Source organism: Aphanomyces astaci (genome assembly GCF_000520075.1).
Source record: "Aphanomyces astaci strain APO3 unplaced genomic scaffold supercont1.13, whole genome shotgun sequence".
Taxonomy (NCBI): Eukaryota; Oomycota; class Saprolegniomycetes; order Saprolegniales; family Verrucalvaceae; genus Aphanomyces; species Aphanomyces astaci.
Genome location: NW_009798276.1, coordinates 328,173 through 350,191, shown reverse-complemented (window position 1 = coordinate 350,191; position 22,019 = coordinate 328,173). Strand labels below are relative to the sequence as shown.

The following is a 22,019-nucleotide window of genomic DNA, read 5'->3' as shown; positions in this document are numbered from 1 at the left end:
ATGTACATTTTCCTGGGCATCGGGCAACTGGTCGGCGCTGCGTCAAAGATCCATACTGTATCGGCGTTCATTCAAGACTACGCGACCCATGTCCTGACAGCTTCCCGACGCCTCAGTCAGCAGCTACTGAATACGGAGTACGCTCCAGTGGCGTGCCAACGTCGTGGATTGCCGTGCTGCTTGAAGCGCGCAACCATGGTACCCCCGAACACGACAACGAAATTGATGGGGATGTCGCCGTCATTCCAGCGCTGACGGACCACGCAATCCTCGACAACTTCCAGGTCTTTCCCTTTGCAGAGCACGATTCCACCCCCACAACAATATCTCGTGGGCAACTAACTTGTCGGCTTTCGTACGACGACGACAAACGCCAGGAGATGATGTCGAACGTGAACGTGCGAGAGACCCCGCGAGAGCATCAACCGATCTAACAAGGAGGACGTAGTTCTGGGACGGTATACATGGCCAAAACGCTCGACGATTATGATCAACACGTTGCACCTCCACCGCCGAGAAGTCCTCACGCCCCATACACTAGTGCTGTACGCTTTGCGCCTAATGTACAGTATATCGCCAATCGTATTCAACGCACAACTTAATCATAACGCAGACATAGGAGAGGATTCAGGTGTGGATTGAACGCTTTTTTGCAGGGCTTGGACACCATAGATTTTCTGTATGTTGATATCCTTCGAATAGTCTTCTCGGATAAGCTTACACTTTGATGAGGGAGTGAGTACAGGTTATCCGACCTTGCGTCGTGAAGTGTATTTTAATTGGAACGTATGAGCGCAGTTCCAACTTGGTTCCGTGCTACGATGCATGATTGGTAGAAAACAATCACTCTGAAATTTTCAGCCAATCAGATGCAATTTTTGACAGATAACTAAGTGGCTCGGAACGGTTTTCAGCCTATCGATATTTCCACTCTTTTAATTCATTTTCCATCAACACTAATACGAATTTCAACATGATTTTAAGTTCTACGAACTGCATTAATTCTCCTCTTTAAGGGCCCGTCTGGATACCACTTTTATTGAGAAATATCGCGATAATTTTGCAAAATATTCAAGAATCTCAGCGACTTCAATTTGGCGTGTCTGGATGCCATTTCTTGACCAAGTTATATTCCATAATTTTATCAGATATATCGTGAAAACCACGAGAAATAATATTCTACTCATGAGTAGAATATTTTGACGATATTTACAGTGCGCGTTGAATTGACTGGGAATTTCGGAATGAGAAAGGCCATCGTGATTGCCTTCCTACGTCGCCGCCTGGCCAAGGAACTCTTCGCCAGACAGATGGAGTACCACTACCTCGCCTTCGTCCACAAGACACGAAAGAGGACGTCCATCCTCAGTGGTCCTCTCTGGGTGGACGAAGTCCTCTGCGCTATCCTCTGATTGGCTGTTCATTTCCGACCTTTCTTTTATTCTATGGCATCCAGACACACCACCCAAAATCATTCTTGGATCTTGAAACCCAAGAATTTCCTGCAATGTCGAAAAATGTTTTTTATTCAATATTCCAATATTCCATAATATTGCCCTAATAATAAGAAACACTATTATAATACAAGTAGCAATTTGGAGTAAAGGAACCCCTCCCATCAAAGGGTCCCAAAAAGTGTCACGAAAAACTGCGCCCATACGTATAATATAATACAATACAACTCTGTATTTCGCAGTCGATTACAGTACATAACATTGATCATGGCACATGGGAAGGGTTCAAATATTCTTGATGATGAAAGGAGCCGCCCAAGTCACGACCACAAAACTCGACACTTGACCGCCTTTGAGGGTGAACCATATCTCGAATGAACAATCGATAGGCTAGCCGTAATCGTTTTTTAAACTACATATCTCGTTCCATAATGTCGAGCTGAGTAGGATTAAAAGGGCCAGTCCGCGCCTCCGCCGCCCCCCGTGCGCGGCTTGGACGTTTGATGTCGAGGTGCGTTGTTCGAATACGAGGCCCCTGCTGCGCCGCCGTTATTGTCTTGTTCCACCGTGCTAATTTCCCCAACAAGTAAAGATCAATCATCATCGCTGGGATATAAACGCTTCGAGTGCAAGTCGTACAGGTCCGCGTTGGCCAAGGTCGAGTGGAACCCATAAAGGAACGGAATCGAGTACTGGAGAAGCTCCTTGAACACCCGCACTTCACCAGATGACAGCGCGACGGCGGCGCGGTCGTTGCTGCTGCCGTATTCAAACACGGTCTTGAGGTGTTCTGGTTGGTATTCCACGGCCAACACCTTGGTCGCCGTGTCCCCCGTCTATGTAGAACAACTTAGCATGGAAGCTACAAGACCTTCGTGGATGGATGGACGAGTCCGTACGGGTGGGGAAGCGTTGGCGTTGGGCGAGTGCACGAGCGAAAACTACGTGCAGGTGTTTGTTAGCTTGGCCATCGATTCGACTATGGCAATAGGTACCCGAGGCGCGCGGTCGTCCAGCGAGTTCAAGAGCGAGCCGATCTCAGCTGGCGTGAGCGCAAAGTACTACATGCCAGTGAGAACTGTGCCTAATGAATTGACGCCGCCACCGACGTACATATTTCTCTTGGTAGTTGTAGCCATTGGACGTCTTTTTGCACCACGTCAACATGAGCGAGCCCTAACACGGAACATTCCGTATCATTAGCCTACTACAGCCCACAAGAAGAGAGCATACCCCTCGCTTGAGCTTGAGGTACGACCCTGCGTTGGTGTACACGGGTGCGATGGGCGAAAGCTGCAGCAGGGCGTCACTGCCGTACACAGTGAACTGAGGGAACACACGTCCTTGGGATCCACGAGCTAATCCATGCCATTAGATACGCCCAGCTCGTGGGTTAGAAGTACGCACTGGAGAATGCGCGGAAGGCTTGCATCGACGAGCGGAACATGGTTGGCGTCGCAGTCTGGGCTGTGGGGTTACGTATCCGGATACTACTACTTCTCAATTGCTCACCATTTATGTGGTTACTTTTGTACGCTTCGTACTACTTCGAAGTACGAAGCAAAAGTCGAAATCATTTATTTCTAATTATTAATATTAAATATAAGAAATGATATTAATATCTTGGTGTTAATGAGGTGAAATTGATAAAAATAAGCGCATTCGATTTTTAACCCGATTGTGAAGTTTTTTTTCCTTTCCACCACCACCGCTCTTGGACGACGTAGAGTCGGATGCGGCGATCTACCGTAGCGATGTTCATGCACTCCTGGTCCTTTCCAACCTGTGTCTCCTTCATTTGAATTGGTTTCTCATGATTCGGCATGCAAGGTGGATTGGGGTGACTATTCATTACGCCGTTGCTGGTGCAGTGAACGTGAGCGTCCACGGCGTCGAAGGTGTCTATACGATCGACGGCCCTGTGTGTGGCCCGTCATCCGTCGGGACATGTCCAACCTCACAGCCCACACTTCCTTTTGGCTCGTGCTGTGGAATGATTCCAGATGATGCGGTCATGGGGTGTCTGCCGCGTTTAGAGCAAGACGTTACCTCCTCGACGATATCGTGCTCACTTGTCCTTCGAGCCAAAGTAATCCCATTGACACCTGCCAACAACACAATCCGATCTCCGTTCATCTCATCATTCGCTCCCAATATCACAATCATATCACCCCGTCCAACTGAAACCCCTCGCCGCAAACCCCTCGTTGTTATAGCCGTCGTTGCAGTTGTGTTGGTTACGTGTGGCATCGCGGGTTGGTTGGCGTGGCGGCGGCGTCAGTTGCATCCTGCGCATGACATTGCCATGATATCCTCGCCCCAAAGTCCAGCTGCCATGCTGCAGGGCCATTGGCATGAACCTCCCTCCACCCCCATGGGTTGCTGCCCAACATGCGGCATCTCGGCTGCTGTGGTTGGGCTTCTTCCAGACAGATGGGACAGTAAGCAGTACTGTAAAGCGTGCATGGATGAGTGCTACGGCCCTCACTTTGTCTAATTCCATTACTAAGGTATGCCTCTGTCTCACCAGAAGTGTGTACACTCCTCCAACAAGGTACTACGCTTCTTTACCGGTAGCCCGAATACGGCGATAATTGTGAACTTAGCTGTCATGTAACTGCCCCCGAAGCGGGGCTCGAGCTATTGAGACTTCTCGATGGCCATCGAGATGTCAACAGCGCACAAGTGCACACAGCATGAGTGAGCTTTATCCGTGGGGAGCTGTTCGTTCCGTCGCTGAACCCACGAGGCCTTTTTCAATAAAACGCAGCGTCTAATCTGAAAAATCAGTTAAGGTGACACGTTTAAACATTGAACGCAGGAGATTTTAGCCACTTTGAGATTTTATTACCTACAAAAACCCAATCGATGAATCCATTTTTAAGCTGACAGGAGCAGCAAACCAACACAAGTGGGATGGTCGCCGCCAAATTATGCCTTGACGTACCGGTAACCTCGTCAGTTCACCTTCCACCCCCACAACGATATGAAACGAGCTGACGTAGTGGTGATCCTTGTATGCGCATGCATGCAAAGCTGCGTGAATGCACAGGGCGCCACTGTAGCCGCAGCCAACTTCATCTCCACCCAGAAACCCGGCAACCGAGCGCTAAACGCTACCGTCAGTAACTCAGCTACGATCGACCCTCCACTGCAATCGACACAACGGCCACCAGGATCTTCGCCTCCGAAGCCAAACAAGGAGGACCCTGATGGCCCTTCGAACCCAAGAAATGACGCCACAGAACCGTCGAAGCCTCCCGGCAACGACTACATGTGCGGCAATTACCGAGGATGCTATCCATGGGCAGCCGTCTATGTTGCAGTAGGTTTGTTTGTCATACTCTTGATGGGGATGGTGTACGTCATCTACAAACGGCGAAGTGTGCGTCGATTTGTGAGCAACGTCCACTCGCCTCCCTTACTGGAAATGCACAATGGTCGCGCGAAGAAGCACGTGGTAGAAGGACGGGCGCCAGGCGTGCAGACTCTGCCAGACGTCATTCCCCCGCGGAGCCCTTCCACCGTAGACCACACTCGTATGCTGCACCGACAACACTAATCCAACCACTTTGCTCCATGAGTTGCATCTGAAAATCCACGCACAATACGGATACTATCCGTATTCGGATATGCGATATCGGGATTTCCGGATGATGAATGTACCAGCCATTTGAATAATTTTGCCTTTCATGCCAACTTCAAACTGCGATCGCTGGACCGCCAAGGTGAAGGCCGCGCACGCCGTGTGCGTCAACCGCGCATTGACTTCATCGGACGAACTCAACTTGCTTGCATTGGGCCTTGTGTCGTCCCTGGATGTAGGTACGTTCGTCGCTCCACCCGGCACGTGTAGGCACAAACACCAGCTAACCTCGTTCTTGTAGACGATGTAGTCGACTTGTGTGCAACGGGAACCGTGGTCTCGACGCTGCTCCATATCGACGAAGCTTCCATGAACAATGCAGAGACGTTGCATGCGCGCTTGTCGCTTGCCTTGGTAAAGCAATGCGTGGACGTTGCAAAACGAGTCGATTCCGGACAAAAAGCCTTGTCCCAGGCACTCGACGACCTCGTGTACAACGTATGCTTTCCTCTCTTGCTGCCTAGCGCCGCGACGTCTTCACTGGCCGACGATGCGCTTGGGCTTCTCTTGCATGCACTGGGCTCGATTCCTTCCAAGGATGATATGTCGTGGTGGGAGTCGCTTCGTGTCAATGTCGTTGCGGCATTCGACGGCGCCGCGTCCTCGACGTCGCATCCCCACACAATCGCCGACCCTACATGGCTTGGGTACGTGGTGGAGTTTCTCTTTGAGCAGCATCTTGTCTCGCCTTCGTTCGTCCAGCGCATGCTTGAGCTTTGCACGGCCATCATCTCGACGCCCGACACTTCGTTCTCAGTGAGTTGCCTCTTGTGGTGTTGATGCACGATCCGTCGTTTCTGACCTTTTTGTAGAGCTTGCGCCAAGCCATCTTTGGGTCGGTGGTGCCCCACTTGATCCAACACGAAGCAGCGCTGGCGTCGACTTTGAGCTCGCACGTGCTGACCGCGTGGCAGCCCGAGACCCTGCACGACTCGTTGCTCATGCTGTGTGAACTGTTTCCCCACAGCCCGCACCACCTCCACACAGCGCCTTCATTCCATGCGATCCTCCGACTCGGCCTTCAACATGCGGAAGCCGTGGTCCGGAAGATGGCGCTGCATCTGCTTCGCGCAGCCTTGGCTACTGACGACGCGACCGTCGCGCATGTGTCGTGGGGAACCTTTGTCCATGCGTTTGAGATTGTGCACTTCCACCACGAACAGCACCTGCTCGAGCAAGTGTGGGCCAGCATCGCCGCGCTCATTCGCCATACCACCATTGTCCTCCACCACCCTCACCACAGCATCCACTCGACAACAGACGACAAGGAAGCGCCCTCGCTCTTCACCGCGCCGCTGCCGTTTGAATGGTTCCAAGGAATCGTCCACCGCTGCTGGCACCACGACAACCCAGTCGTCCGACGCATGACGCTGGTCGAGTTCATGGCCGAAGCCATCAACACATGGCACCCTTCTACTGCCGCCGCCGTGGTGCTCCATCCCGATGTGATTCCGTTTGTATTGACCTCCCTCCTTCCGTCGCTCAACGATCCGTTCCTATTCAAACACGAAAAGTACCGTGTCCGCGCCACGACCGTTGCATTTTGCACGCGCTTTCTCCAAGTACGACGACATCTATTGTCCTTTTACCCCAACAAAGTTGGACTTTTATGCTGATTTGCCAAATCCATCGATTCTTTCGACTGAATTTTCTGTATGTCAAGACTTGTCCGGGTGTGTGATTGTAATCACACTAATTTAGATCTCACACTAATTCGAAGCTGATGAGGATTTGTTGCAATCAGATTGGCAAAGTACTTTGCCGATTCACGGACACATTTGGTCGTGACTCGATTCATTCTCCATGTTATACTGATTCTCCAAATCTATCGATCGATTCTTTGTTCTGACTTTTGTATATCAAAATCGTTCAGAGTCACACTAATTTCATTCGCACACTAATTCGATGTTGAATCTGCCCAAGGGAGTATTTGAGTATTTGATTGGCCACTTAAAATTGTGTTTTGGGTTTTGATTGGTCGATCGACTGTCTGCCGGTTTGGTTATTCTTCTCATTCGATTGAGCACCCCACTCCTCCAATACTCCAATTTCGAACCGACTCATTGACAATATCACTCGAGTTTAAAATACACCCAAGCGATTGTTGTTTGATGCCTGGAGGATTCGTCTCGATTCGTCATTTTGGACTTGTCTGACAAAAACAATAAAAAATTGGCCAAAACAGTGCGTTTTTTTGTTTGTTTTTGCGACGCTTATGTTTCGCCATCGAGATTGAATATCTTTTGACGATTGCAATGTCTATGTCAACAACCAAATGGACAAAAACTCATCTGTGACGACGTTGTAGTTGACCACGATGCCTGGCAGTGCCACCACGACCTTGTTGACGTACCTTGGTGCCGTACAAGAGGCCATTTTTGGCGACTCGACGCGCGGCAACTCGCCGGACGCCCTCGTCGCGATGCTCGCCGTGTTTTCCGAGCTCGAACACCCGCCGTCGCCCCTGTTGGGCGCCGACGGACTGCAGGTCCTCCGGTTCATTGTCCACGCCCATGTGCTGCAGTCTTTTCCAAAGATCATGACGTCGCTCGTGCCCATCTTACAGCGCATCCTCTTTGAATTCACCGTGCCCCCACAGGCGCTTCCGTTGGAAGTCGTCGCGCGGTACTTGCTGCTGTTCCCCACCGAGCACATTCAACAGCATCGGGCGGCGTTTGCAGCGTACATGGCGCCGCTGGAGCCGGCTATCCACGATGCCTTGGCGGTGTACTTTGAAAACCCTGCGACGCTAAGCACGGCGGCTCTCACCCGCGTGGTTCTGTCCGCCCCGCCATCCGTCGTGCCGTCCATGGCGGTTCTGTGGTCGGCCACGCCGTTGAACGCACACGTGTGCCGTCTGTTCCAGCAACTTCACAGCAGCACTCTGGCCACGGCCGATATCAAGGCCATGGTCACCACGCAACTCCCCCCTGCGTACTTTTCCCAGGGTGTGGCCCTTGCGTTTCCTAGCCCGTCGTATGCTGTCTTCCGGCCCGACGACCTGCCCGACCAACTCGCCGTCGTGTACGTGTTGACCCATATAGCTCTGCACGCGATGAAAATCCAAGGTGATTGCGCCCCTGGCCACACCCTGAACGCCATCCTCGTCGCAGCCGTCGCGGCCATCGACGACGCCTCGCCGCACGACGCCACGTTTGTCGTTGAATGTCTCCACCTTGTCGCACACGAAGCGCCATTCCTCATGGATTCGCTGTCAGTGTTTGACCCGCAAGTGCTCGTGCCGCAGCTTCTCGGCCTCACCCTGCGCAAGCCAACTACGACAACAACGTACACGCAGCAGTTTGTCTTGGCCAAGTATGCCGTGCTGTCGTCGTTGCTGTCGACGTGCTGGGCGTTGCCGCCGATGTTGCTGCAGACAATCCTCGACACGACCCTCGATGCGCTGCCCACAGCCGGCAACGACCCCCTAGTCCTTGAGCACATGGTGCATGTGATTCGCATGGTGTTGCCGTTCACAGTGTTCAATCTGCCCACAGATGACGTACGTATGCCAGTGTAATTCCATGTTGTGATAGTGGTGTGGTGCCATGTTGTGATAGTCAATGGCTGATATGACTTGGTGATTTGACGTTTTTTGCTTTTTCTTTTCGAGACACGTGGGCGGGGGGAGTGTGTTTGATATGTGACATTGTTGTGTACACGATGTCACAGGAGTTGACTGGGAATTGGTCTATAGGACAAGCAAAATCACTTGGACGACGTGTTTTCGCAAGTGTGGACGGCTTATGCCGACAGCCGCAAACCCAATAGCTTGACCCACGCAGTGATCCAATGCGTATTCCAACCGCGGCTGATGCCACTCGTCGACGTACGTTCTCTCGCGTTGCCACGTCATGACCAAGAGCGTCATGCGTATTTATCTATGTGCGTAGACGTTCAAAACGTGGTTTCAAAAGTGGAGTCGATTTGGCCAAGGCGGCAAGCGGCCGAATGTGATGTTCCACGTAGCCACAACACTGTGCAATCTCTGGCGTCGGTAGGTTTGCGTTTCAAACAATATCACGTGAAAGCAAATTATTTTTTCTCAATATATTTAGATATTTATATATATATATCATCTTGATATGCTGTGTGTCTCTAATGATATGCGTGGTTGGATGCGTGTAGGTATCCCAAGAGCGCCGAGCCGTACGTGGATGAAATCATCACGTTGTTGCTGTACAAAGAGCCTGCTGTGGATGCCAAGGAGCAGTACGTTCGTTGCCTGTATATTATATCTTCCAAAACTTTTAACCATAAATCCCAGTTCTGAATCTACATTGCTTCTGGGGTTAGGATGGTCTACTTGCCGAGTCAAGGGCACCAGAGCCACCATCCCCCCGCCTTGAAGGAGCGCTTCGTTCGGTTTGTCGTGCTCGCGTTTTTAGAAGACGCCCCCGTGGCCTGCCACGGCCTGGTGGATAAGCTCACGACGGCATTGTTGGAGCTGCAGCTGAAACCCGAGTACCAAATCCCCCAAATGGTCAACAGCGACGGTATGTACACTGCTGCGAATTAGTGGTTGTCAGTGGTGTACGTTCTAAACTCAACGGATGTGACAGGGTTTGGCCGGCAGTTGCGGAGTTGGCAGGCGCTGTGTGTGCTCAGTCGATTTGTGCAGGCGCACACTGTCGACAGAATCCACGAGTTGCTGTGGCACAAATCGTTCTTGAACCACAACTTGCCTCAAATTCGGTACTTTATCGAGTTGTTTGCCATGCGCGTGGCCGTGGCGTTCCCCAAGTCTTCGTTTCAGCACATTCAAGCGTTGCTCCAGAACGTCCACCTCATGCCGCAGTTGTCGGCGTCGTTGCTACTTGTACGTGTACATACTCGTTCGTTCCATCCATTCACCTCGTGTAGTCAACATGTGTGATATTGTGTGTTGTCTACTTGTCATTGGGCATTTCAACCATGTGAATGACTACTTTTTGTAGGTGGCGTCCGTATCGCTGCGACTCTTGCCGGTAGACGACACGCCCCAGCTGCACCTGGATACACTGCTGCTCATGGTCCCGTGGCTCAACTCTACCCACGGGCACACGCGCACGATCGTTCAATTCGTGGCCCTGACGCTGCTCCCATACTTTTTGGCCAAAGAAGCCACCGCGTCGACGGTGCAGTTTTTGCAGCCGACGCTGCGGTACCTGAGCACCAACAAAGAGTGCAAGCGCATGTTTCGCCGGCAAACCGACCAGATGGCCACGTTCGAGCCCGAGGTGTGTCCATCTCGATGATCTGGACGATCATGCTAAAATGACGACGAGGATTGATTTTGGTGGGTGGGGTGTAGAAAGAGTGCACGTTGGCGGGGCTACTCATGGGCACATTGAACGAATTTGACGAGATTGTCCCGATCTCGATCGTGGAGCAGATCAAGGAGAGCCTTTCGGCGTCGTTTGCCCAGTTCCTCAAGGAAGACAGGCGCCACGGCGGCCAGTACCAAGCCAGCGTCGCTGGCGGCCTCGTCTTGCCCTCGTCTGCTCAAGAGGCACCACCATCGTCCTCCTTTTCGTCGTCGTTGGAAGTACCAGTGGGCGACGACGACCAAGTCATCGTGCAGCGCAAGATTGACCCGAACGCCACCGCGTTCCTAGACGAGCTGCTTGCCCAAACCCAAGCCGAAAGCCTGCGCGACAAGCAAGTGAACGCCCGGAGACGCCGCCACCAACCGGTACGACCACCGCCCTTGTCATGGGTCATCATAGCATGCATGTATGGCTCGTTGACAACACAAGGCGGGGGGGAGGGGGGGAATCCAAGTGTTTGGTGTTGGAGATTGATGATTCAAGTTGATGATCGTGGTGGTAGGTCGTTGTGTGCGCCAGCTTGGTGGACAAGCTTCCAAACGTGGCGGGGCTGGCGCGGACGTGTGAGATTTTCAACGCGTCCAAGCTGCTGATTCCCAACATGGCCATGACCCACGACATTTTGTTTCGGCAGATCAGTGTCACGGCCAACAAGTGGGTCGACATGGAAGAAGTACCGCCGTCCAACGTACGTCGTTGCTCGTCTTTGCATATGATATGAACACTACCTACGACTTGTACTGTCCATGGCGGCTTTTTGGTTGTGCAAAAGCATGCACTCTGGAATGGCAATGTTTCGAATGACTCTTGTGGTTTTGTGGCAAACTATTATTGCCAATAACTAGTATTTTTTCGTGGTGGAGAAGACTGTGATATATATATATATTTGGCACTACTATTAATACCAACGGTGTTGATATTTCCCATGTGTGTCACAGCTACATGCGTTTGAGCCGTTGGGTATTTGTTTGATGTATGTATATGGGATGATGATGGGATGTGTATCATATTTAGGTGCGGCCGTACTTGCACCGCATGAAACAGCAAGGGTACACGGTCGTCGCGTTGGAGCAGACGAGCAGCAGCGCGTGCCTGTCGACGTTTGCCTTTCCTGAAAAGTGTGTGATTGTGCTCGGCAACGAGAAGGAAGGCATCCCCGTGGACATCCTCCAAGCCGTGGATTTGTGTGTGGAAATCCCTCAGATGGGCGTGATCCGGTCGCTCAATGTGCACGTGAGTGGCGCCATCTTGCTGTGGAACTACACGCAGCAGCGGCTGCTGGCTCGCCAAGGCACCCCCACGACCCCCACGACATTATTGCCATAATAAATACATCAAAGATATATTGATATATACTACTATTGTGAATTCGCTATAAACTTCCAAAATACGCGTGGTTTGTCGAATCAATTCTGAATCACACCGGAGTTCTGATTGGTTGAATATACTTGTCCTTTCTGAAAGAGCCAATGAAAAATTCACTCAAAAATGGATTAGCCAATAGCGTCGATTCGATTCGACGGGGTCTGGAAATTCGTATCGAATCCACAATACGTAGTATACTACTTCCAGTATATGACCACACGATGCGAGTCAAGCGTTTAATGTGTATTAATTAATACTACGTAGTACCTACTTCAGGTACTACGTATTGTAATAGTAAGTATTATTAATAATACTTCGAAGTACTACATGTACTAGTGTGGCGTTAGGCCTTGTACTAGTATGGCGTTGTGAAAAACTCGAAGTTTTTACTGTTAGTAACTACTAGTACTACTAAATGAAGTGCTATACGTACAGGTATTAATAGTACGTATCAAGTTAATAGCGAGTTTGATAGCGAAGTGCTACTGCTACGTACCAGTAGTTTTAAATTTCAAACTTGCACTCGCGCTAGTCGACGTAGAAACAACAGATATATATATGTGATATATTGTGAATTCGCTATAACCTTCCAAAATTCGCCTGGTTTGTCTAATCAATATTGAATCACGCTGGAGTTCTGATTGGTTGAATATACGTGTCCTTTCTCAAAGAGCCAATCAAATCATCCAGTCAAAAATGGATTAGCCAATAGCGTCGATTCGTGATTCGATTTGGCGGCGAGATTCGATTCGACAGACAGAAAATTCGTATCGAATCCACAATACTAGTATGTATTGTTGTTTTGAGTACTAGTATGTATTGTTGTTTTGAGTTGGTTTGTTAATCCTTGTTGCGCTGGTTCAAGAAGGACTGGGTTTCTTCGGGGGTGGAAAGGGTAATGTCTTGAATGGAGAGCGTCGTCGTCTGGCCTTCTTCCAAGTGCTCATCTTGATCGCTTTTCGCTCGACCTTTGGGCACGGCGTTCGTCAAAGCGGCGGCCGGTGCCGATCCCACCATGTGGAACCGCGAGTCTCCGTACACAAACACCGACGCCACGACGAGGAACCCGCCGACGTAGAACAGGGGCGGCGACGACGTGCGAAACAAGTAGTTGGCCAGCAAGCTGCTCAAGACCAACGACAGCGCCGTGCCAAAGTTCTTGACCACGTTGTCCGAGTACCGCACGACGGCGGCGATGATGAGGCCACCGCACGCCTGCAACCCGATTACGCCGTACGTGAAGTGGTTGTACCCGTCAAAGAACGCAAACGACGGCGTCGTGAACGCGGCATGCGTGACCCCGAGGCTCGTGGCCGCGACGGAGATGACGGCTAGCTGGATGTTTGTCTTCCACAACGGGTCGATGGGGTTGGTAAATGTCTGGTGGGGCTTGTGGGTCTTGAGCACGAGCTCGAGGTAGGCGGCTGCGATCCCAGAGTTCAACGCGAGGCCAAGGACCATGGCGATGCCGACGAAGCTGCTGCTGTTGGATTTGTCCGCGGCGGAAGCGGATGTCGGGCGAGCCGTGGAACAGATGGCGACACCAATCATGAGAGCCACCATGGCGATCCACTGGACGAGGTTGAAGGATCGCTTGAGGAGGAGGACCATGAAGAAGGCCGTGGTGACGATCTTGAGTTGGTACACGACGTTGTACGTGGCCACGTCGACGTAGTCGTACGAGAGAAGCGCAACGGTGTTCTGGCCGGCGTATAAGAGCGCGAGGAAGATCATCTTCTTGAAGCCTTCGCGATCGCCAAACACCTCGCGACGCACGCTTGCGATGCATTCACCGACGCTTCCCTTTGTCACCGAGACCGCGAGCATGCACAAGACAAACTTGAGCGCCTCGATGAGCATGACTGCCGTCGTGGCATTGTACTTGGTCCCGCGGGAGTACTTGGTCACAATGCCCAAGAGGGTGTTTTGCAGCACCAGCAACACTAGCGACACGATCTTCAGGTCCACCATGATGGTTGCAGAGTGCAAGGCGATGTAAAGGGTGTGAATTGTTTTTGTGATATAGGCAATAAATGAATTCATTTATATATCACTAAATTCGAAAATATTCATCTATTAGCACTTTGCAAAAAAGGAAAATGCTAGTGTTTGCTGACTGGCGGCTTTGAAATGCACCAATCAAGCGCCTCCACGAGAATTATATCTGGAATAAATGAATTGTTTACGACAATCACTCGACTTTGCAACTGACCAATCACAACGTGCGACCACGGCAGTTTCACCGCTTGCGTTATGCGAGGAAGCGTCGCCAGCCGCGGCGACCTATCGCGGATTGTGAAGCCGTCACAGGCCCTCCGACTCATTCTGGATACAGTGTCGCTCCTACTTCACGCTGTTCGTGCATGCGTCATCAGCAGTAGATCTGTCTCTCATACTCGTCGTAGGACACGCCAGGTGGAAGTTCACTCACATCGCTACAAGTGATCGACCTCCTCCTGCACGCTGGCGAAGAGACCCTAGCATCTCTTCATGCCTTCGACACATCCAAGGTTTCAGCTGATGTCCACGACAGTTTATTTGCGTTGCTGCATCACGATTATTTCGACGCCGCTGCTGCCTCGTTGGAAGCGGGGCAAGTTGTCACAGACGTGTGTGTGGCCCTTGCTGCCATCGAGAAGAGCCTGATTCAAGGTACATCGCCCCATCATCAATCATCATAACTATGCAATCATAGAGCATCTGGACCAGAAACGCACGTTGCCCACCACGTCGTTCTGCATTTGCGTGGATGGCAGCCGTGCGTTCCCCATGGTTGATCATGTGGGAGTATGAAATCACAAGCAAGTACGTAGGTGTCGCACGGGTGGCGTGCGACGTGGGGGTGTCGCTGCGGCGCCAAGGCATGGTGCATGTGTGCTGCATCGACGAATTCTCGACCGAATCGCGGTACTCGCCAGAGTTCATCACCAAAGGTGACACAAAGACGAGCCATAAACAGATTCACATGCCCCTCGATTAGACATTACCGCGTTGTGCCGGCAACAAGGCGTGCCCGACGGCAAGTTTGTCGTCCGTGCCCAAGCGCAGCGACTGACGCAAAGCACAATTTCATCTCAACTGTTGGAGCTCCGAGATTCGTGTCGAGCAGATTTTATTGTCGTTGGCGCGGTGGGGACAAAGGGGCCCCAGCCCTCTCAGCTCGGTAAACACACATAAACAACTCAATGATCGTGTCCATGTTGGAAGTGTGTGTGAACGCAGGCAGCAACACCATGCGCGCCATTCGCGGCAGTCCCGTGCCAGTCATCATCGTGCCGCCGGTCCCCTCCTCGTACCCCGCGCCCCCTCCCACCAAGCCCCGGGTATTTGTCGTAGCCATGGACAACTCCCCCATCGCGTCCAAGTGTTTTGACACGGCCCTGAAACTTCTCCACCCTCTCGACCGACTGCATGTCCTGCATATTCAAATTCCGCCGCACCCCCTTGCCGTGGAGTCGTCCGACCAGTTCGCTGCCACCCGTGCGCCGATCTACACTGCCAAGCTAGCCAACGCCGAGGTCTCATATACGGCATGTGTCTGGTTGTTAACAACGCTTGTAGGTCCTTGGGTCGGTGGATGTGGTCCCCCACTCCCCCGGTACCACTGTCGCCGAGCAGATCCAGTGCTACTTAGCCGACTCTCGCGCACAATTTATCGTGTTTGGACTCACGGGGGAAACGCATTTGGCTCGAAAGACTTCGTCGGCGTCGCCCCCCCAGCCGCTCTCAATGCTGAGCAAACAGTCAACTACCGCATCGAGTACCGCTAATGTCGTGCCCGTCGGCCGCGTGGCCTCGAGCCTCCTTCTATCGCCCCGATGTGTACTCGTGGTTTGCAAAGAATCAAATTCATAGACTCTTTGACGTAATGTAGTAGTTACATGTGTGATCATTCGTGCATTGTATAACGTTACCCTGGGTTGTTATTCGAAAGGAAGTGCCTGCCCTTGGACAACATCTATTTATCGAACTGCTTTGCTTTTACTGTTCAAGATACGGATTGCAATGCACCACAACACTACCACTACGTAGTAACTTACTACTACTTGATGTGTCCCCCCTATCTGTTGTCCGATGTACACTATTAATAGTATACACTACTATTAATAGTGTACTAGTACTTACTACTATTAATAGTATGCAGTACTAGTAGTAAGTACTAGTACACTGTATCCTCTTCTTCGTACAGCGGTACCTATCGAAACAGGTACAGTACTGCACTCTTTAGTGAAAAAACCATTACTATGGTGCACGTCATCTAAAAACTTCCAACTGGCCAAATCGAGGAGTGGAGGTTTTATTATTTAACGTACAATTAATGTAGTTAAACCCAAAAACAAAATACGTTAAATACCGATTTCATGCGTTTTATCACTGCAGTGGGAGGTTAAAGGTCCCAACTGCCTCCGGATATTACATACGGATAAGAGTCACATACAAAAATCAAGATACATCTCAGCGGCCACCCCTATGGCCAAATATCCAAGCGCCCATGTAAAATACCGCTAGGTTAAATATCTATTTCTGGACCAATTCAACACCAAATTTGAATCTGAGACGTAGAATTTCTTCATTACATTGAGATCTGTCGATTCTACGTCTCAATTTGCTGAAATTTTGAGTAATGAATATGAAATAGAAGTCAGAAAATTTTGTGAAAAGTTGGTAGTTTATAGATGACGTGCACCATACTACGTAGTATTATTAGAGTACTGTACTTCGAAGTACTCGTAGATGACTTCTACGTACAGTAGTACTAGTTCTCCAAATGTACCGTCCTCATACTGTACCAGGTACTCTATGCCGAGTAGTGTACAGTACAGTGTAGAATTCTGGTAAAGTACAGTGTACAGCGATGTGACACGATGCAATACTCGTAAACTGTACACCTACAACAACCACATCTTCGTTGTCTCTAGGACTTTGGTCGTGCTAGCGACACATTGGCACAAACCTTATCGCACGAGTCCACGAAGGGTGTCGGCGACCTTTCAGAGTTATGGGTTCGTTTCGCGAATTGCCTTGAACTTGTACCTAGAATAAGTGGCTAGGCTCAGAATTTGATGGGTGTAGGGCCTGCGTTTTCGATTTACAATGCAGCCCTTATCTTGATGATACTATTTAAAATAGCATTGATTTTGTGAAAAGCGTTGCTTAGCATCGCAAGGCCTTTGCCAAGTTTCACACGGAGCCCGCGCCTGCTCTTCGTTACTTCCCGCCTGCCGCTTCTAATTGACCGACCCACACAGGGTGGTGGCATCGCGTTGGACGCACATGACAATGCACAGGTAAGGACACACGTCACCGTAAGGACAGACAGGATGCTCATGGAACTCTTGTCACAGTCACTCGAAGCGCAAAGCATCCACGAGTGTGCCAGTGCAGAGCGAGCCACCGGTGGGAAAGCATGCAACCACCAACACGTTCACATCCCACATCTTGTACTCAAAACCCATGTACGTCGTGTACACATATCGTGTCTGACTCGGACATGCTGACCATGCTTGCAGCGTTTTGGACGATTTCCACCGCAGCACAGGGGACGTACCGCCACTGCATGACCCCAACGGCATCTTGGGCGACATGACGCGGCACATGTCTGGCTTGAGCTTGGCGTCCATGGACTCCCCCGCCGAGGAATATTACCGCGCGTCATTCACGAGCGATCGGAGCCTCTATGCGCCGGACAGCACGCGGTCCGCGCTTATCAGCGAGCGCAGCAGCAGTACCGCGCTCAACAGCAGCCGTAGCAGCATGCCCCTCAGCGACTTCTTGACGGAAACCGACGTGGGGATGGTGGCGTCGACACCGCGGCGGTTTCCCACGCCCATCGTGCCAAAGGACGAACGGCCAGCGCAGCCTGACGAAGAGCGCGACTTTTACGAAAAGCAATGGATGCTCAACTTCCAGCACTCGACCGTCCAGACCACCGTAGTTCCCGACACGGTGTACATCCCGCCGGGAGAGCAAGGCCAGCTCGTTCGCATTTCAGGGTACTCCTTGGCCAGCGGGGCCAAAGTCGGCGGCCCCACCCCCAAGCCGTCGACATCGTCCAATCGTCCGTATGTGGTCTTCCGCCTCGAAGTCGAGGTATGGATCAATCACCACCACCGCCACCATCATCTTCTTCAAGCCATAAACTTGCGTTGGGGGCTTTGTAGTGCTCGGCCAATAACAAACGATGGACTGTCTATCGTCGGTACCATGATTTCAAGCAGCTGGCGGGGCAATTGAAGAGCATGGTAGGGGGTCGGTCGTGTCGTCGGTAGCGTGATATTGAGTGTGGCTTTCAATTATCCCCTAGGGCTATCGCATTCCATCGTTGCCGTCGCGGCAATTGAGCATTCGCCGGTCGTTCGCAATGGCGTTCCTTCGAAAACGTCAGGGGGACTTGGAAGGGTGGCTGCAGGTGGTGCTGTCGATTCCGGCACCGTCGGTGGCGTCGTGTAGCCCTGCCATGACACCCGCCGTGCGCATGTTTCTGATTAAAGAGGCCAACCAACCCCCCGCCCTGGAAACAGGTACAGTACACCGTGTCACACATATGTATCGACGTTGGATGTAGGCACGCAGGGTTTTTCGTACAACGAGCCCGAGACAACCAAGGTATCGTTGTTTGCGGCGTTGCAAATGACCCCACCCCAGCCGTCGCATCATCACAATCGGTCGTTGACGAGGTCGGGCAGCAGTGCTACTACCACGACGAAAAGCGCGGCCACCAAGAACCGCCACGCCACGTTGTTTCTGCATCAGACGGAACCTACGAAGCCCCAAAAACGACTCACGGGTCGAAGCGTGGATGACTCGATGGGGGGGTTCAACTTTTTGTCCAAGTCGTCTTCGTATGCAGACAGCCACAGCATGAGCAGCGGCGGCGCCTCCCGGTCCACCCTGTCGACGCGACCCGTGAAAACCCGCCAAGTGGAGCCGTACTACGGCACAACTACCAGAGGGGACCACAACAAACCATCGACCGACGACTTTGAACCGCTGCGATTCATCGGCCAAGGCAGCTTTGGCCGCGTTTTGCTCGTGCGCAAGAAGCGCCAAAACCAACTGTTTGCAATGAAGATCCTGTCCAAGCAGTCGGTGGTGCAAAAGGAACAGGTGGAGCACACGCGTACTGAACGCAACGTGTTGGGATCGATCGACCATCCGTTTATTGTACGCCTGGTACGTCGCTGACAAGAAGGGCGTTGTGTGGTGGGTTGGTTGGTTGTTAAAAGTGCTAAGTCACAGGCTGGTTGTTGTGTTTTGTCTGACTCTCCTTTGAATGATGCGCATATATCCATGAGATTTGGAGTGTAATACGCCAAACGAGTTTGTACCTGACAACGGCAATGTGCCGTTTCGCCATGTAGAAGTAAGTGGATTGGTTGGTTGGTCATGTGTTGTTGGTTTGTGTATATATAGAGGTCATACATATACTATAGGATGGTTTGAGTATGTGATGTGATATTGTTATAGTCATAATACTGTACTGTATATGGATACGTGAATGATTGACTTGGTTATTGTCAGTGTGCATGTTTACGTTTATTTCTCTCGCTTTGCTGAAATATATAATCTACTATTGTGCTTTCGAGTGAAATTTCGTGTTGTGGTTTCTCGTTGGAATTTTTAAATTATCGATTTGATTGGCTACCTCAGATGAGCTCAAAATTATTAGCCAATCAAAACCTTCTCAATGAAATTCAACCACCAATCAGATCGATTGTGGGTCGGCGCGATTCGATTGTACCCGCTCCCCAAATTTGTACTATCAAATCGACAATAGTTTTCGTAGTGTGTTTTTGTTGCTGCAAATAGAATCTACTTCTGTACTGTATTGGTCAACAAACTGCTTGTGATAGCCATGAGAAGTATTATTTCTGTTATCGTTTGTTTCCATAAAATATATAATTATAATGAGATCTATGTTTTACAGCCATTGATGGTGTTGATTTTTTACGTGTGTAGCACTATGCGTTTCAATCGGACACGCAGCTGTTTTTTATATTGGACTATTGCCCAGGCGGGGACTTGTTCTTCCACTTGAGTCGATTCGGGTGTTTTCCCGAACCCGTGGCCAAATTTTATGCGGCGGAAATCTCACTCGCCCTGGTCCATTTGCACGAACATGGCATCGTGTATCGAGATTTGAAGCCTGAAAACATCATGTTGGACGTCGACGGCCACGTCAAGTTGGCCGACTTTGGCTTGGCCAAGCAAGGCATTTCGAATCGACTCGATGGTACGCACGCCCTATTCCACGTAACGCCCCCATTGCATGTTCCAGTTCGAATGTGTGTTTAGTCCTTCTTGCTCTCATCTGTCCATTTGAGAACATTGTTCAATTATTATTATCGTGCTTTCGAGTTGAAATTTCATTGTGGCGTGGTTTCTCGTTGGAATTTAAATCGATTTGATTGGCTACTTCAGATGAGCTCAAAATTATTAGCCAATCAAAACCTTCTGAATGAAATGTATCAACAACCAATCAGATCGATTGTGGATCGGTTTGGTCGGCGCGATTCGATTGCCCCAAATTTGTATCAAATCGACAATACACCAGGAACGTTATTCTCTTTTATTTTGACAAAATGATACATTTTTAATCGAAGATTTTGGCCTTTCTTTTGACATCCAGACTCACCGTAAAAGTATATACTTTTACGGTGAGTCTAGATATAATACACTCCTAAAAAACCGAATGAATTTACTATGATTTGTACAGGCACCAACACCATGTGCGGCACCCCCGAGTACCTCCCCCCGGAGATCCTCAACAAGAAAGGCCACGGCAACGCCGTCGACTGGTGGAACCTCGGCATGGTGCTGTACGAACTGCTCGCGGGGCGGCCGCCGTGGTATACGACCGAGCGCGACGAGCTGTACCGCCGCCTCCGGTCGTCCCCCCTCGAGTTTCCTCCAGGGATGAGTGTGGAAGCGATGGATTTGATCGCCGGACTCCTGGAGCGAGACCCCGCGCAGCGTCTCCGCGCCGCGCAGGTGCTCGCGCATCCGTTCTTCACGGGCATTCCGTGGGAGTTGCTCTTGGATCGGGAGGTAGAGCCGCCGTTTCGGCCGTGCCAGTTTAGCGACCCGCTGGATGCTGTCAACTTTGAAGACGATTTCACCAACCTGCCGGTGCATCTGGCCATGGAAGACGAAGGCCAAGGGTGTCTGGTGCAGAAGCCACATGCCAAGACCACCACCGCACCCAACGGAGTTCGAAGCAGCAGCAGCAGCAGCACCAGCAGCAATGTTGTGGGACGAGGCAACTCGTGTCGAAACATGTCGTACACGTTCCAAGGGTTTACGTTCGACGGTGACTTGGGCCTTGAAGGCGGCGGCGACCTCTTGGCCACTACGCCACCGTCGCTTTAACACGTACAATGAGCACGTTCGCAGTCGTGTTTAGTGTGTAGTAATAAGTAGTACTACATAGTAGGTGAGAGGCACCTTGACCATTGGCCAGTGGATGCGTTGTTACTGTGAACAAAATGCAGGCTGCACTGGGGCTGACAAACATGAAACTGTCGCATTGGACGGATATACATCAACAACTCACTCGCACAAGATAACCAACTCATGGCCTAGGAATGGACTCAGCAAGCCCGAATGAACTCAACTTATGGCCCAGGACTGGACTCAGCAAGAGGCAAGTTCCCCTAAGCTTAATTGCGGTATGCCGATTCAGGAAGTACTAGTGTACTTCGAGTGCACGAAATCGGTTCGCTACTACTTGATATATACATTAATAGGTGTAGGATAATCAACTACTTCGAAGTACTTCGAAGTATATGATTATTTACCACAGATAATAATGAATTTTTAATCCACCGCATTTTTATTTTTAAAAATTAACCACTTAAAATTAATAATTACTTAATAACAATTAATATAAAATTTAATTATTATTTTTTATTCCAAGGAGTATTAAATTCAAATAATCTATATTTTTGAGATAATTGAATAGGTTCATAAACTACTCTTTTTTTTAATTCATTATAATATACTTCTAAATAACCACTTAAAGGAAAATCTTTACGTAAAGGATGACCTTCAAAACCATAATCAGTTAATATTCCCCGCGATCAGCTCAGCCATGGTACTACCTACAGTATTTATTGACAACGAATATGACACCTACGCCCAAAACATCCAGGTGGGTGTCTAGCGCATGCCCAACGCGCTTTGGTGGAAACCTCCTCCCAGTAGTTTCCGCGGTCGGAGTGTAGTGGAGGTTGCATGCACGAAATG

The 22,019-nt window shown here is 50.5% G+C and overlaps 7 protein-coding genes across 8 annotated transcripts; 5 read left to right on the top strand and 2 right to left on the bottom strand.

Annotated features, from left to right (window-relative positions):
- H257_06572 (hypothetical protein) lies at positions 1 to 434 on the top strand (the record flags this gene model as incomplete). Its single annotated transcript, XM_009831844.1, has 2 exons — positions 1 to 41; positions 101 to 434. The coding sequence occupies 2 exons, from the start codon at positions 1 to 3 to the stop codon at positions 432 to 434; spliced, it is 375 nt and encodes a 124-aa protein (XP_009830146.1).
- Positions 435 to 1,695: 1,261 nt separating this feature from the next.
- On the bottom strand, positions 1,696 to 2,945 carry H257_06571. 2 transcript variants are annotated; one of them, XM_009831842.1, is made up of 7 exons: positions 2,862 to 2,945; positions 2,688 to 2,812; positions 2,568 to 2,630; positions 2,450 to 2,515; positions 2,354 to 2,395; positions 2,094 to 2,290; positions 1,696 to 2,024 (listed from the first exon to the last, which is right to left on the bottom strand). In XM_009831842.1, exons 1-7 carry the CDS (start codon positions 2,899 to 2,901, stop codon positions 1,904 to 1,906), a joined length of 654 nt encoding a protein of 217 aa, XP_009830144.1. In that variant the 5' UTR covers positions 2,902 to 2,945; the 3' UTR covers positions 1,696 to 1,903. The 2 variants fall into 2 exon arrangements, with proteins under 2 accessions (XP_009830144.1, XP_009830145.1); XM_009831843.1 differs by lacking the exon at positions 1,696 to 2,024 and having other exon boundaries at positions 2,025 to 2,290.
- A 1,401-nt stretch (positions 2,946 to 4,346) lies between these two features.
- H257_06570 (hypothetical protein) lies at positions 4,347 to 5,049 on the top strand. Its single transcript, XM_009831841.1, has 2 exons — positions 4,347 to 4,403; positions 4,460 to 5,049. Exon 2 carries the CDS (start codon positions 4,483 to 4,485, stop codon positions 5,014 to 5,016), a length of 534 nt encoding a protein of 177 aa, XP_009830143.1. The 5' UTR covers positions 4,347 to 4,403; positions 4,460 to 4,482; the 3' UTR covers positions 5,017 to 5,049.
- Positions 5,050 to 5,146: 97 nt separating this feature from the next.
- H257_06569 (hypothetical protein) lies at positions 5,147 to 11,767 on the top strand (the record flags this gene model as incomplete). Its single annotated transcript, XM_009831840.1, has 13 exons — positions 5,147 to 5,279; positions 5,342 to 5,856; positions 5,913 to 6,662; positions 7,409 to 8,602; positions 8,798 to 8,929; positions 8,994 to 9,097; positions 9,229 to 9,312; positions 9,397 to 9,596; positions 9,663 to 9,919; positions 10,038 to 10,319; positions 10,394 to 10,774; positions 10,912 to 11,097; positions 11,424 to 11,767. 13 exons carry the CDS (start codon positions 5,147 to 5,149, stop codon positions 11,733 to 11,735), a joined length of 4,530 nt encoding a protein of 1,509 aa, XP_009830142.1. The 3' UTR covers positions 11,736 to 11,767.
- Positions 11,768 to 12,557: 790 nt separating this feature from the next.
- Positions 12,558 to 13,770, bottom strand: H257_06568 (hypothetical protein). The gene has a single exon (XM_009831839.1). It carries the CDS (start codon positions 13,743 to 13,745, stop codon positions 12,615 to 12,617), a length of 1,131 nt encoding a protein of 376 aa, XP_009830141.1. The 5' UTR covers positions 13,746 to 13,770; the 3' UTR covers positions 12,558 to 12,614.
- A 235-nt stretch (positions 13,771 to 14,005) lies between these two features.
- H257_06567 (hypothetical protein) lies at positions 14,006 to 15,673 on the top strand. Its single transcript, XM_009831838.1, has 7 exons — positions 14,006 to 14,129; positions 14,180 to 14,426; positions 14,470 to 14,532; positions 14,588 to 14,707; positions 14,755 to 14,937; positions 14,997 to 15,292; positions 15,336 to 15,673. Exons 1-7 carry the CDS (start codon positions 14,028 to 14,030, stop codon positions 15,627 to 15,629), a joined length of 1,305 nt encoding a protein of 434 aa, XP_009830140.1. The 5' UTR covers positions 14,006 to 14,027; the 3' UTR covers positions 15,630 to 15,673.
- Positions 15,674 to 16,947: 1,274 nt separating this feature from the next.
- H257_06566 (AGC protein kinase) lies at positions 16,948 to 21,298 on the top strand. Its single transcript, XM_009831837.1, has 8 exons — positions 16,948 to 17,062; positions 17,120 to 17,230; positions 17,285 to 17,864; positions 17,936 to 18,016; positions 18,079 to 18,295; positions 18,340 to 18,947; positions 19,734 to 20,007; positions 20,491 to 21,298. Exons 1-8 carry the CDS (start codon positions 17,049 to 17,051, stop codon positions 21,141 to 21,143), a joined length of 2,538 nt encoding a protein of 845 aa, XP_009830139.1. The 5' UTR covers positions 16,948 to 17,048; the 3' UTR covers positions 21,144 to 21,298.
- Positions 21,299 to 22,019: the final 721 nt, after the last annotated feature.